General features: G+C 34.7%; 1 protein-coding gene across 1 annotated transcript in view; it reads right to left on the bottom strand.

The window, feature by feature from the left end:
• The window catches only part of LOC127538667 (glutamate receptor ionotropic, NMDA 2B), a 281,355-nt gene that overhangs the window by 62,487 nt on the left and 205,088 nt on the right, over positions 1-13,780 (bottom strand). The window contains exons 5-9 of the mRNA XM_051962433.1: positions 9,141-9,343; positions 8,493-8,664; positions 8,162-8,315; positions 4,005-4,130; positions 606-835 (exon numbers count right to left, since the gene is read on the bottom strand). Of these exons, the coding sequence (XP_051818393.1) occupies positions 606-835; positions 4,005-4,130; positions 8,162-8,315; positions 8,493-8,664; positions 9,141-9,343 (885 nt within the window). The remainder of the gene's footprint in view (positions 1-605; positions 836-4,004; positions 4,131-8,161; positions 8,316-8,492; positions 8,665-9,140; positions 9,344-13,780) is intronic.

Here is a 13,780-nt window from a genome sequence, read left to right as displayed (position 1 = left end):
ATCATATTATGTGGGCAGTCACAAAATTAAAGACCAGTTTTTATGCCCTGAAATACCCCGACACTTCCACATGAGCAGCCCTCCTGCCTAGCCTCTAGAATGTGTGCAGAAAAGAAACAAAGGCAGGGTAAGCCTACAGTAACTGGTCCATCTGTAGGAAAATGTAAGTCATAATAAGCAAGCTTCCACAGGGCGGGCACACAGAGGCAACCCTCTGTAGATACCTAGCTGTCTGACCCTAACAAACCAATATGCAATCATACCCTAAGAGAATGGATACAAAGCCAAGCTGGTTATTTGTAGCCCAGGGATCATTTATGACACTCCCTGCATAAATCAGTAGGTTCGCATAAAGACAGGAAGGGAAAACAATTATTTCAGTGGGGAAACTAATTTCTTGTGCTTCTGCCTTCCAATTTATTTAAAAACACAAGGAGAAAATGCAGATGTGAGAAAATTATTAGGATCATGAAAACTTTCAGTACTCGCAGGAGCTTGAAACATGAGCCTAATTAAAATGGAAACTGGAGGAAGAATGCAAGCTCCCTCTTTCCAGGGGAGGGTTTTTTGGGTGGGAATAGGAGGTTTTCAAAAGGGTGTCTTACCTTTTTGTCACTCAGGCCGGAAACTTGGTCCACATACTCCTCTTGAATCATGAAGGCAGCTAAGTTGGCAGTGTAGCTGGCCAAGAAGATGACAGCAAAGAAGGCCCACACTGACACCATGATTTTGCTGGTTGTTCCCTTTGGGTTCTGAACTGGTACAGAGTTGTTAAATACCAGACCCCACAGCAACCAAATAGCTTTGCCAATGGTGAAAGAGGGACCGCCTGGCTCTGTAGGGACCAAGAGATAAGGTCGGGGAATTATGTCAGTGGGACTCGCACAAAATGATTCTACAAAGACATGCAAGAAGACTGGAGTAAGTCCTTTCTCTGGGTAACTTCACCGAGGCAAGGTCACCTTCAGGGAATCAAGATGCCTCCTCTTTAATGACTCTATGAAACCCCTTGCTCCTCCTGCTTTTGGGCCTTTCCAAGGATCTCCGGACCTCCCAAGTCAGGACCCAGAGCTCCTTAGTCAAATGCTTAATGAAAAAATGAAATTTCTCCAGAGCATCTTCTCCAGATGATCATAGGCAACAGCCGGACAATTCCCTAAGTAAATGTTTGCCCTTCTCTTTGCCCTTGATACTGTCAGAAGAAAGAATAGAGAGGATGTCAGAGACAGAGGACAGAAAGTAGTGGGGATCAATATAGGAAGAATGGGCAATGGGTTTTGACCCCAAACACTGAAGTAGGAACTAGTTTATCATGAGTAAATTAAGAAATGCATGCACATTTTAAAAAAATTATTCATGTTAACAAGAAACTTTTAAAAGAAAGTCTTATTCTTAATCATTATAATGGCTTGCACTGGTATAGCGCTTTATATTTATAAAGCAAATTATCTATTTTAGGCTCAGAATAGGTCTTTCAGAGAGGTAACTCATTTTTTAATATCTTCTTTTTTAAATCAGTTAACAAAATGTAACTCAGGGAAGTAAGAAGGTACAATCTTATGATGTGCTCAAGATCAAACTTAGCTCTTGGCTCTAAGTTCCATATTCTTTATAACCCATCTTGTCTGTTGCATTTGCTTTCTTATTTGTTTTCTTTATTTTAGAAATGCTCTTATCATATACCAGAAGAACACTGAAAACTTTTTTTTTTAAGTTAGTATATATTCTGTCTTAATGTCTTCTTCAAAATTTGTCTTTGATAACTAATTCTATTTATGGTACCTAATTTAAGGTACATAAGGTTGTTTCTAGTGGGTAAAGTAGAAGAAAATGGTCTTCTTTTGTTTTGCTTTAATTTTTATTTAAAGAAATAAAACAATAATTTCCATAATATAGTAGAATAAAAAGGTGATTGCACATGAAACTGTAAACATATTACATTCAATTTGCTAGTCTTTTAAATATAAAATAAAAATAAAATATATAATAAATGTACAATTATAATATATTACATATAACATATAATACAATTTTATTTTCTCTTTTTTCTTATTATTTTTTGTTTGTTGTTTTATTTTATAGCCTCTTATAGCACCTATTCCAGAATGAGATATTTAAGATATGGTATCACTGGCTTCAGATCTGTTTATCAAACAGATTTACCTGCCATTTGACCCTTCAAAAATATACTCTGACTCCTAGATGGGAAATATCCATTTAGGAAAGTAGTGGGCAATGGTTGGTTGCCCAATATATGGAAATGTTATAAACAGTTTCTCTACAGAGAGAGGACTAGTACATTGTCTCTCTTTTCTTACCCTCAACTGATCTTTGCATAATGCCTTTAGAGTTCTTTATTCCACCAAGTCCATGTGAGTCATAGCTCATGTGACCCATCAGTGGAAAAATAAAAACCAGCATACATCAATTGATGACATCTGCCTCAATATATAGAGTTGCATTTGACCCCTCATATGTAATTATGAACATCTGCTCTCACATTTTTTTCTACATATTAGCATTAACATATTACAATCTACATATTAACATATAAACATCTACATAGATATGCCTTGATTTACACAAAAATATTTACACAGAGCTTTGTGTAAATTTGATTTCTATAAATAGATTATTTTTAAATCTCTAGGTGAGTTTGTTATTTTAAATTATCCTATAATTAGTTCTTTAATAAAGTGGTCCAATAAAGCAAAAAATTGCCTCATAGTTTATTAAGCTTAATAATTTGTAATTTTAACTTATTTTCTTAAAATATATCAGTTTTAAGATTTTTAAGATTTTTTTAAATATCTGCACACCCATTTAACAATACAGTCATATTTAGAAATATGATCACTGGTTCTTTCCAGTGTGTGTCCAAAAGCTAATTCCCATAATTGGAAAAGCTCTCAGATATCAAGAGATCCTTGGCAAAAGTTATAAAGGTAGCTAAGTGACACAGTAGATAGAGCATTGAATCTAGAACCATGAAGACCTGAATTCAAATACAGCTCAGGTATTTAGTAGCTGTTTGATTCTGAATAAGTCACTTATACATGGCCTGCCTCAGTTTCCTCACCTTTAAAATGATGCTTTCCAGAGGTGTTACAATGATAAAATGATGTATTTGCAAAGTGTTTTGAAAATCTTAAAAACACTATTTAAATCTTAGCAATTAAAAAATGGTGTCAATAATTGTTGTCCGCTTAATTCATATATTCATATCATATATTCAGATATCAATTCATATGTCAAAACCATAACTTCAGTGATTATTTACCAAGCATATCTATGCTTGATAAATGTTAAAGGCTCTAGCTTGGGAAGAGTTTTTCTTTGGGGAGGATGAAGCAGTTGGGGTTAAGTGACCTGCCCAGGATTACACAGCTGGTAAGTGTTTACTGTTTGAGGCACAGATTTGAATTCAGGTCCTCCTGACTTCAGAGCAGGTACTCTGTCCACTGTGCCATTTAGCTGCCCATTAGTTTTTTAATGAAGATACCCTGACAGTTTCAGGTTATCTGCTGTACATCCCTGAAGAGAACTCCTCGTTGACAGCATTTTGTCATAGGAATTTCGGTCATTATCTGTATCTCCTCAGAAATCTTACCCCAACTAAGTATTATCAAAGGAGTAAGTACATTTAATATTCCAGGTATATTTACTCACTGGCCACTCTTTTGTATTACTAGGAGGAAAGAGGATCTGAATGATGGGGAATAGAATAAAGTTTAACATAAGAGCTAGGAAGAGAATATATAGTTTCCAGGGATCATTTCAATTAAGAGACTTCTGTTCCTGCCTTTACTCTGCCATCTTGGCTCCACCTCCAATTCAAAGGTAGAATAGAACGACAAATTAAAGGGCCAAGACTTCATTTCCAGAATTCAATGAGTGGGAGCAGAAGCACCCTTAAACTAAATGGGAAAAAGAACACTCCTATAAGAACTGGCAACTGGGGGGAGAAGGGAATATGAAAGTATGGCAGCTGAGTTTCTCCTTACCTCTGCCATCAGCAAGGCACCGGTTATAACCCACAGGGCTGAAGTATTCAAAGACAAAAACTGCAACCGCTGAGACAATCAGCAGCATTACAAACATCATAACCCACACATCAGCGCTGAATGGCTCTAGTGAAAGGAAAGAAACAGAGCTCAGGTAAACACATGTACATAGTAACACAGAGAACCCAAGCAATTATACTGATGCTCATTTTGGTGTTTCCATCTTTCTAATATACAAGGAAGATAGTCACACTTTAATGTGGTTTTCTGGTTTAAAGTTTTGACTTTTATTTGCAAACTGACTCGTTGATAACTATAAGTAGAACCTGAAAGTCCTGGTTGATGAAAAAGTAAAGCACATACTCTATGTGCATGGGTGCAAATAAATAATGAAAAAGAAAGGCAGCATCCTAAGAATTACAGAGGGGACAGACTGTAATAGATCATCTAATCCAGAGACTGGCAAACTATGGCCCCCTAGGCTAAATTCAACCATATACCTGTTGTTACAAGGCAGGTGAGCTAAAATGGTTTTTACATTTAAAATTTAAACATTTTAAATTTTACATGCTTATTTTAAAATGTAAAAACCATCCTTGGTTTGTTGTTCATGGTTTTTCAGCTATGTCCAACTCTTTGTGACCTCATTTGAGGTTTTCTTGGCAAAGATACTGCAGTGATTTGCCATTTCCTTCTCCAGCTTGTTTTACAGAGGCAAACAGGGTGAAGTGCCCAGGTACACAGCTGGATTTGAATTCATGAAGATAAAGCTTCCTAATACCAGGCCCAGCATTCTGTCTCCTTAATCAAGCTTCCCCTCCTTAGCTTGAAGGCCCTAAGTAAAACAGATGATCCTTGATCTAAACCAATCCTCACATTTTTACATATGAGGAAACCAAAGCTTCTTAAATGACTGGCCTAAAATCATTCAAGGAAAGACACAGTCATGACCTGAGCCTAGAGTCCATTCTACCCTTCTTGATTATTCAATTCTCTATCACTATCTATGGGGCTATGCTATACTGTGGAAATTTAAAACAAAACAAAACAGTTATATTTTTTGTGTTAATAAAACATCCTTGGATTCAACAAACCAATCAACCTTTTCAACCATTTATCTACATTAGGCTTGACCCTCCCTACTCTTCCAGTCTATCACCAGTAATTAATCTGGTCTTGCTTCCCTTACTTTCAAAGATTCATTTTTATAGTTGGCCATTTCTGAGCATACATTAGCCTGAAAGCTTTGCTGTCTTAGTCCACAGCTGTCTATATCTTACAAGCTTCATCTCTTGACCATCTTGTTCCTCATTTTCTCCCTCTGTATTTCTAAACTGCTACACCCTGCTTGAGAAACCCACCATATTGAAGGAGCCCTCACCCCTACACAGTAGGCTGAGCTTTTCAATTTCATGGTCTCCAGAAACTCATCCCAGTGGGAAATAAAGTTAAGAGGTTTGAAAGAGCCCCTGAAGGAGAGAAGAATAGAAGTTTTACTATGGAGCAGTAGGGCTCATTTGATATGGTCAGTTTGAAATTCTCTCAGAGGAGAAACAAGCTTGAGGTTTCAAGAAAGACAACTTTAATCAGACTAGAACTGTGTTAATAATTCACAATAGTTATCCTCCATTTTATGTTTTAGTCTTTTGCTGATTTCTGTTAATGATTAGTAGGCATGAATCATTAGTTATTACCCAGTCCTCTCAAAGTGACCAGTGGATATACCCACACTGTCCAGAGGAAGATAACATCAAAATTTAAAATAGGGGTTCATTAGAATGACCCTCTGACCAATTGCCTACATGAGAAAAGAATTAATAAATTCCCTCTTCTTTTTTCTATTATACACCTCAAACTCTTTCACATTTTTACCAGTCTATTCCTCTTTTTTCTTGTCTCTGAGGAAAAGGTGGTCCTTCATCTATAAGGCCAGTCTTCTAACTGTGCCTTCAAGTTCTTATGCTTTAGAGCTGCCTTTTACTGTCAAATTCCTTGAAAAAAATCATCTATACTCACTACCTCCGCTTCCTCTTTAGTTGTCCTTTTCTCAGTCCCTCAGTCCTTCATGGCAAAGGGGAGGTCCCATTCAGTTCTAAATCTATCATCTTATGATCCTTATAAGCTGATGAGCAACCTTACTATTGTCCTGAAACTTCTTTTTCAAGATTGCCAATTACTTCTTAACTGTTAAATTTTATTTTATTGTGTTTCCTCAGTTCTTACTCTCCTTGATCCCTGTACATGAAAAAATACTGTATTTACAGCAGACTAGGACTCAAACATCAATCCAGAGTAACTCTTGTAGCTTTTATACTTTAGTTTCCTCATTTGTGAAGCAGGGAAACTAATATGTACATAACCATAGAGTTAATGTAAGAAAAATGCATTATAAACCTTTAAACTCTCCATTAAAAAGAAATCTTATTATTATCATATAAATAAAATTAATTAATTTATAAATAAAATATACTATTGAGAATAAAAAATAAGAAGGTCATCACTATCTGTAATCATGAACAAATTGCTTGGCAGAAGTAGTATAAAAGATGACATCAAAGACATGTACAACTAGAAAAGGAAGTAGGTCCATCATGGACTTAAGATAATAAATGGCTTCCCCAAGTTCTGCTCTGGTATACTCATAATGTTAAGGAACCCAAAAAGCTACTGCCATCTTGGTGATTAGATGCTCAATAGAGAGAAGGATTTGGACAAGTTTCCTAAAATGGAAAGATGCATTGTGATTTGAACCATTGGAGGAAGTACTGACATTGATGAAATTATAATTTATTAAATGCATTGAACCAAACCTCATTTCAATACTGTCAAACCCTTACTATAATATCATTCAGCTAACTACCCCTGATGCAAATCAGATGATCTAACTACAGAATGCAGTCTTTTTTAATGCCATGGTTCTATGGCACCAATTAACAATAGACAAGCTATTGCTATCTCACAGTATAATTTTTAAATTTTCATAATAATTTCTTCTGGATTGTTCCCAATTTATCTATATCTCTTTTATTGAACTGTCCAAAGAGAGAACATTATATTCTAGTTGTCATCTTAGTAGAGTAGTGTAGAAAGTAATGATGACAATTCTGTCCCATGATACAATACTTCTTCAAATTAATCCCAAAATAGTTCTGGCCTTTGTAATTGTGAGAATACATTGTAAACTCACATCTAATGAATTAGCATGCAGTTTGCTCTCTCTTCCTTATGATTAATAATGGTGAAGTTGAACAGAAACGAACATAGATTTAATTAGAAAACTATTTTCTTATTTCAAAACCTATTTTACTACTGAATTCCTAAGGGAATTGCTAAAGCCTTATTTTTTTTTTGAGTAATTAGAAATGAACCAAGACAAATCTTCAGAAATGAACATACATTCTACTGAACTATTCTGTACTATATGGAAGTGGTTTGCAGGTTGGTAGATTAAATGTCACAGGTCTATCAAGTGATATATAAAGTTAATATACTCTTTTTGTCTTTGTTCTATTCCCAACCTCAACCTGGATAATTAACTAGTCAGTAGCCTTCTTGTTAACCTTGGTAAATGACTAAAGGGAGTACATTGACTTTGAATTTTCTTCTTTCCCTACAATCCCATGATAATCTTTTGTATGTTTGGACATGTTGCTAACATAGTAACACTGATCCTTGTGTTGATCCTTACAGTGGTCCTCATTCTTTTGTCATGTTAATGACTGCTCCTGGACCCAAGTATTATTCTACAAATTTCTATTATTATTTGTGTCTTTGGATATCAGCGTGCACTTTCTCTTCTAATCCAAATGATATTTTGGGTTTTAGGGAGGATTTAAATATGGTTTTCTTTAATATCTATTGATGTTCAAAGATATTTTACAAAGAAATGGAGGAAATGAAAAGAATTTGACCTAAATATAGGAATGTGATTAGTGGTTAGTGTTCAGTGTTAGTTCATAAATATTCTTGGATACTAGAATGTTTTTCATTGAGAATATGGGGGAATGAAAGGGCAGAAAACTGAGTGTTTCTTTGTAGAGAAGTTCTTTGAGTCATTCCTCTTCAAGAGCAGAACACCAAACAAAGCAGTGTGTTTTTCTTGTCTCTCTATTTATTCTCATTTTACATTTCTATGCCCTCCTTAATATATCATTTACCTAAGAAGGCAGATGGTGAGACAGTCCCATTGCTTCGTGACACCATAACACTAATGCCAGTCTCTATGAAGGGGACAGAAAAGTCCACCACTTCTGAGCGTTCTTCATTGATGGTAAGGGATCCCACTGCCATGTAGGCACGCTTCATGACCACCTTGAGGAAAGAAAAAGGAGAAGAGAACATTTCATTTAGAATGCACAAAACAGAAAATGGGAAAATGAAAAGAAAATAATACCCAAGATTATTCAGAAAAATCTGATGAATAATAGTTTCAGAAAATATATCTGGTAATTTTAAGAAGAAAATTATACATTCCCCTCTAAAACTCACCTCTCCAATCATACCATTCCAGGTTCCATTGATTTTCTTCCCATGCTTGCCATTGGTAACTAGGTAGAGGTCATAGGTGAACTTCACAGATTTAGATATTTTCTTGAGGATGTCAATGCAGAAACCTTTGCAGCATTTTTTAATGTAATCTGGCTCCTCATCTGTTTTGTTCCTAACCAATTATAATAACTAAAGATTAATATAGAAGACAAAGTGTTCTCTTTCACATTACCACATCCCCATTCCAAAAGCATGCTCCCCTTCGTCGCTCAGAACTCTTTGTATTGATATTGAATGCTCAGGTTGTTTCTATTTTCTATAAATTTCAAATGGCTCATTTCACAGGTTCTGTCTTAAGAAAAATGTCATAAAACCATTCATAAACTTCAAACACGGATAGTAGGACCAAGCAGGGGCATAACTACCATGAATATAATCAGAGTAAATACACCAAAGCCTTGGTAAGGAAGACTCTAGACAACAGACTACTCTAGACATCAGAATATAGGACCATAACTAACTCAAAGTTTTAGTAAGGAAAATCTGAAATAAGTTTTTATTCTGAGAATCATGGCTTAGGCCAATTAGATGACAACAACAGGGTTTGAGCTGACCAAGGTGGTGCCACAAAGAACCAGTTTGCCATACTCAGTGACAATGCGTTTCTGGCAGGGAACTGTATTCCTCATGCAGGTTCCACTCAATGGATCCACACTTTCCACAATGACAAAAGGAGCCTCTTCCAGGGTGACAATGCTCAAGTGGTCATCCTCCCGCTCTTCAGTCTCAGGACACACACGAGGCCATACATAGTATTTCATCTGAAGGTTTTTGTCTTTCCACTTTCCTACCTGCAGAGAGATAAGTGAAAGATTCAGAAAGTGCTAATGACAACAGAGTCATTTTGTTTAGCTTTCACTAGCTTCTATAAGACCAACATATGAACCAAACGTATTGTTGAAAAGACAACTCTCAAAACAGACACTACATTTAACCCTTTATTGCTGTTCAGTAGCTCTAGTTTTATTTGACTTTTCATGACCCCATTTGAGGTTTTCTTGGCAAAGAGGTTGGAGTGGTTTGCCATTTCCTTCTCTGGTTCAACAGCTTAAAGTGAGCTTTCTCTGGTCACATAGCTAAAAAGTATTTAAGGACACATTTGAACTCAGGAAAATGAGATTTTCAATTCCAGTCTTGGCACTCTATCCATTCAGTCATCTAACTTCCCCCAAGTTAACTTTAGGGAAAGTTTTAAACAAAAAATTGTATGACAGGAAGTTTTTTTTTTTTCAATAGGTTTTGATTTTTCCTCGAACTGCAATAAAAAATCATAATAGTTAAAAATGACAACCACCCATCAATGAGTCAAAAGAAAAGTGGAACCAAAAGAAGCAGACCTAAATTCTTTTATACAGATTCTCAAAAGTTATTACAGGTCAAAACAGAGATGGGCTATATTGGAGTCCCGAATTAAATTAGCACAGGTTGTCATGAACCATAAGGAGAACAATATTAGGAAACTTCCTTCAGCAAGTTACTATATAACTTTCAATCCTGCCATTAAATTAGACTGTAATAGCAAGAAAATCACAATCTTCACCATCTCAGTGTGATCACTTATGAAAAAAAAGATAATAGCAATTTAATCCTCTCCAATTTAAGTCTGTATCACCTCACACCTGGACAATTTCTATAGCCTTCTAACTATTCTCTCCATTCCTAATATCTTCTACTTCTCCATGTATATTATCATCATCAGATTGATTTTCCAAAAAAGATGGCTTCCTTTTAAAGCTAATGTCTTTCTTAAGATCCTTTAATGTTTTCTCATCACTTATAGAATTAAGCCCAAAGTCCTCAAAGTACTTCATAATATGAGCCTAATCTGACTTCCTTTTTGATCTCAAAACATATATTTCCATTCTAATTAGAAAAGAAAGCAGTGATCTTTGTTATTAGAATTCACTAGGAAAAAGTTGCTCCAAATTTGGCTCTTTTCCTTGTCTGCAAGTCTAATTGAATGGCTAAATAAGGGCATGTACTAAAACCTGACTTTTTAAAAAACATATGACAAAATATCTTTTGATATCCTTATGAACAAGAAGGGAAAATATGGGCTGCATAATAGTATAGTCAGATAATTTTGAAGTTGCTTAGCTTAAAGGAATTTCCAAATTAAATAACAGTATATTTATATGAAAATCTAAGATTTGCAAAACTTTTATCACTATAGACATATGAGTTGCTATAATCATACTCTTATAATGCATGTGTCAATTTAAATACAGAAGTAGACAGTGGTGTATGCCCAAGCCCTTGCATATTCCGCACCCCCCCCCCCCAATGACTTGGATAAAGATTCAAAAATAATGTTTATCAGAATGATAGATGACAAAAATCTGGAACAACTTGCTAATATATTGAGTAACATATTTGACTGAAGATTCAAAGAAATAACAATAGAACAGTATATGGACTAATATAATAAAATGAGATTTAGTAAGAATATATTTAAAAGCCTTGTCTTTAGATTTTTTTTTAATAGCAAATTTAGTCTGAAGGTATTTGGTTTAATCATCAATTCACATGAAAAGGAGCTAGGGAGACTTGAGAATCATAAACTCTCAGTGCTTTAAGTAATCAGATGATTTAATATATGTAGTATGCTTTGGAGAGCAAAGCATTATATATATATATTCTATCTATTATTGTTACTAATAAAGTTATACAGCTAGTTAGTGTGAGAGGTAACTCTACAGTTAGATCTCTTGATTGCCAGTCAAGTGAGTGGACCACTATACCATACTGCATCTAGTTGGTTGAAAGCTCAATATAAACCAGTAGTATAATGGAGTCAGCAACAAAATTAATGCAGGCTTAAAGTTCATTAATATAAGTGCAATGTTAAGATATCAAGGAGATAATAGTTTCAACATGTGTGGTGCTGGTGAAAATATATCTGGATTGTAGCATTCAGCCTTGAGTGCCACATTTAGATTAGATAACTTCTAAGGTTTATACTACCTATAATATCATTTGATAGTGATCAACAAATAATAGCTGGCTTTAGAGGATGATGACTAGTATATTGAAGGGTCTTTGCAAGTCATGTCAAATAAGGATTGACCAAAAAACCGTAGGTGTTTATCTGGTTAGGAAAAGGCTTTAGAGGGACCTTGATAGCTCTCTTGAAATATTTAAATGATAATATTAGTGGGAAAGTAAATATATTTATTGAATAAAATTCTAGAGGACAGGACTCCAAGACTAATAGACAAAAGCAATATACAGTACTACACCTGTTAATATAAGATAAACATTTCTAACAATTAGAATTATCAAAAAAATAATGAATTATTTTATGAAGTAGAGAGTTTTCAGTCATTTGAAATGATACTATAAAAGGGGCTCCAGAATGGATTGGGAAATTGAACTATATAACTTTGAAGATCATTTTCAACTCAAATAATCTATGGTCTACTTAATTCTTATTATCATTATTTCCATATCCCCATATTTTCTTATGTCACTTTTTTCTTCCGACCTTTATAGATCTCATCTATCCTATTCTCGGCAGACTTCCTTAACCATTCCAGTCCATGGTGATTTCACCCTCCAAAAGCTATTTTGTACTGTTCACTTATAACAAAATTATAGCTAGCTAGATCCCTATGAATGTGATTATTGAACCCCATGTGTATTTGAAGTCGCACTATTTAAAGTTATAATTACATAAATATATGGTAATTGGTTCCAGTGCAAGGGAAATATAAAGCATAAGTTTGAATAAGGCAACCAGTTCAGGAGATTCATTATTCATTCTAATTGGAATCTAGCTATATACCTTGCTTCAAATAAATATTTCACTTTCATGTATATATTATTACTATATTATATGTATGGCTATATCATAAGGATTTTGGTGATCACAGAATCACATAATTTTGGGAGCTAGGAGGGACTTCAGTTGCCATATAGTACTTCCTAAAAAAATTCCACATAAAATGCCTGAGAAGTAGTCATTCAAACTCTATTTGAAGATCTTTAATGTGAGTGAATTCACCCACTTTCCAAGGCAGACCATTTTACTTTTGTTAAGGTCTAGTTGTTAGGAAGTTTTCCCCGAAGTCAGCCTATATTTGTTTGTTCCTTACAACTTCTTCCTGTTCCTGGATCTGTCCTTATGGAGCCAAATAGAACAAATCTATTCTACATGATCATCTTTCAAATACTTGAAAACAGCTGTCATGTATTCCCTGAACCTTCTCTTCTCCAGGCTACACTTCCCCATTTTTCTCAATTGAAACTCATAATGTCGACTCAAGACTCTTCATCATCCTGGGAGTTCTTTTCTGGATACTTTCCAACTTATCAAAACATTCTTAAATTGTGACCTCCAGAATCAAATATAGTTCTCCAGTTGTTATCTCACTAGGACACAGTAAATAGAAATATTGCCCCTCTATTCCTGGATGTTTTGCTTTTCAGTGCAGCAGGACCAGAACCATATTTTAAACTCCCATAACCCACAGTGTTATGTCCTTAATAGACATTCATTTATATTTTTAAATGAATAAATGCTTATGATTATTGTAACATCAAGTTATGTCTCTTTTGATATTTTTTAACAAAGAAAAATAAGAATCAATCAAGAAACATTATAGTAAATACTTCCTATGCAACAGGTATAGTACTAGCTGTTAGGGAAAGTTAAATTGTCCCTGTTCTTGAAATTAGAATTCAAGTGGATTAGATAACATGTACATAAATACTATATCAAAATAAATGCAAAGTAATATTGATGTGGGAATCACTAGTATCTAGAGATATAAGGAAAGGCTTCATATAAAAGTTGGCATTTTCCTGAGCCTGGAAAAAAACTTGGCATTCTAAGAGGTGTAGAACAAAAGGGATGGTATTCTCAGTCATGGAGACAGCTTCAGGAAAAAAATCATGGACATCATGAATAGAGTGCTATGTGTGAGGAACAGCAAATTCAGTTGAGCTTGTCTATAGGAAAAGTGAAGAGAATGGGCAACACAGCAGGAAAAGTAGTTTGAAGTGAGGTTGTAAAAGGTTTTAAATACTAGATAGAGGAATTTATATTTGATCCTAGACATAATTGGGAGCTCACTTGAGTTTATAGAAGAAAATGAAAAGATTCCATTAAGAATGAGAAATGGAGAGAAAAACTTTACAAGGAAAATATTTTATGAAGATCAAATAATTCCAATAAATATTAATGATGTTAATATGCAGAAGAACTCAAGATGTATTTGGGGTAATTA

The sequence above is a fragment of the Antechinus flavipes genome, chromosome 5 (genome assembly GCF_016432865.1).
Source record: "Antechinus flavipes isolate AdamAnt ecotype Samford, QLD, Australia chromosome 5, AdamAnt_v2, whole genome shotgun sequence".
In the NCBI taxonomy this organism is placed as follows: Eukaryota; Metazoa; Chordata; class Mammalia; order Dasyuromorphia; family Dasyuridae; genus Antechinus; species Antechinus flavipes.
Note: the sequence above shows the minus strand (reverse complement) of the source record. Positions and strands in the feature narration are given on the sequence as shown.